We start from the raw sequence: 1,931 nt of genomic DNA, 5'->3' as shown, positions 1-1,931 counted from the left end.
CCAATCACAGTGTCTTAAAAAATTTAATCTTTCTTTATACTTCTAAAACTCCCATCCATGTGTAAGAAAACCCCATTCTCTACAGCAGCACTGCTCTTCTAAATTATGGTCGAGTACCTGGCCACCCTTCCCTTTCCCTCCTTCCCCTAACCACCCTTCCCTTCTGCCCAGCACCTGAGAACAGAGATCACACCGTGAGGTGACCAACAGTGGTGCAGTCTTGTGTGGCCTTCTGCCACTAAGATGTGCCTTTGGAGAAGGCTGCTAGGACGCTTGCAAACATGACATCTGGGGTCTGGGATGCATCGACAGCAGAGTGGATTCCCCATTTACTGTGGTACTCTACCAGCAGGGTGGTCTGAGTGTGGTAAGCCTCCAAGCAGATCTTCAAGGCCTTCTCGTTATCATCTGATAGCCGGATCAGGGGTTTCCCAGTGATGTCATCTTTCATGGGTTCTTTTGGGGTGCTGAACTCCTCATGATAGGACCGGCCACTCATTCATCATGGGATGAATCAGCCTTCCAGTGATTCTCCGAATCAGCAGGGAGTCTGGGATGTAGAACTCAATCATGGAATCAAGCTTCTCTTTCCTTTTCTCCATGAGGTCATCAAGCTTTTCAGCCTGCCTAACAGTCTGAGGGAAGCCATCTAGAAGGAAGCCATTTTTTGCATGAAGAAGGTCTCCAAATTCTCTCTCTCTCTCTTTCTTTCTTTCTTTCTTTCTTTCTTTCTTTCTTTCTTTCTTTCTGTCTTTCTGTCTTTCTGTCTTTCTGTCTTTCTTTGTTTCTTTGTTTCTTTCTTTATTTCTTCCTTCCTTCCTTTCTTTCTTTCCTTCTTTCTTTCTTTCTTTCTTTCTTTCTTTCTTTCTTTCTTTCTTTCTTTCTTTTTCTTTTCTTTTCTTTTCCTTTTGTCGGTCGTGGGGCTTGAATTCTGGGCCTGGGTGCTGTCCCTCAGCTCTTCAGCTCAAGGCAAGAGCTCTACCGCTTGAGCCACAGAACCACTTCCGGTTTTTTAGTGGTTTGTTGGAGATAAGAGTCTCATGGCCTTTCCTGCCCGGGCTGGCTTTGAACCACGATCCTCAGATCTCAGCCTCCCGAGTAGCTAGGATTACAGGCATGAGCCACCAGCACCGGGCTCCCAAATTCTTCTTAATAAACTCCACTACCATCTCATCACTCATGAGCTTTCCACCATCCATAATTGCCTTCAGCTTTTTCCCAAGTTCTGAGTCAGAAGCCACCATGGCCCTCAGCATATCACCAGTGGCCAAATGACAGACACAGAAGTTCTCATCCAATTTTGGTGGCTGGTTACCTTTGCCAGCTCCAGGAGGCCCCAGCAGTACTGCCCAGATGCCTTTAAAAAGATACTTGGGCTTGGGGTCAGTCGCTAACACGGTGGGAGCCATGTCTGCCATAACCTCTCATGGCCACCCGCCAAACACACCTCCCAGGTCCAGTGCTTCCAGTCCAGTGTGCCAACTCCAAATCCTTTCTTATCCAAAGTGTTTCCTCAGTTTCCCTTTCCAAGACATTTTTACTAACTTTCCTCTGGGTTACATTTCTGCATAATGGTTTTCTTTATCACAGCTGGTTGGACTCCTTCTTTACCCATATGACCTGTGAGGTTTAGGGGATCTTGCTTCCCTAAGTGGTGGTAGTTATCCCAAAGGAGAGCCCTCTCAGGTAAAGGGGGTATGGGCTAATCATTTACTGCCTTTACTAAATGGGCCTAGTGTTGCTGAGGGAAAGAGCATGCTAAGCTATGAGAGAGGAGGCTCTTGGGCTAACACCTGGAGTCCATTTTGACTAGGTTTTCCTGGAGTCCATTTGTAAGTTTAATTTTATCTGTCCTTATAGGTGATATCCTAACATGCTAAAATGCTGTTTTCCATAAAACATACATTTTTTTGCAATATGTGATCACATTG

General features: G+C 45.8%; 1 protein-coding gene across 1 annotated transcript; it reads right to left on the bottom strand.

Moving 5' to 3' along the window:
* Positions 1 to 238: 238 nt before the first annotated feature.
* On the bottom strand, positions 239 to 1,409 carry LOC106001206 (adenylate kinase 2, mitochondrial-like). The gene is given in 3 exon segments (XM_013036341.1): positions 239 to 505; positions 507 to 693; positions 1,132 to 1,409. Coding segments are annotated over 3 exon segments (732 nt in total).
* Positions 1,410 to 1,931: the final 522 nt, after the last annotated feature.

This window comes from Dipodomys ordii, unplaced genomic scaffold (assembly GCF_000151885.1).
Source record: "Dipodomys ordii isolate 6190 unplaced genomic scaffold, Dord_2.0 Scaffold272, whole genome shotgun sequence".
Lineage (NCBI taxonomy): Eukaryota > Metazoa > Chordata > Mammalia > Rodentia > Heteromyidae > Dipodomys > Dipodomys ordii.
Note: the sequence above shows the minus strand (reverse complement) of the source record. Positions and strands in the feature narration are given on the sequence as shown.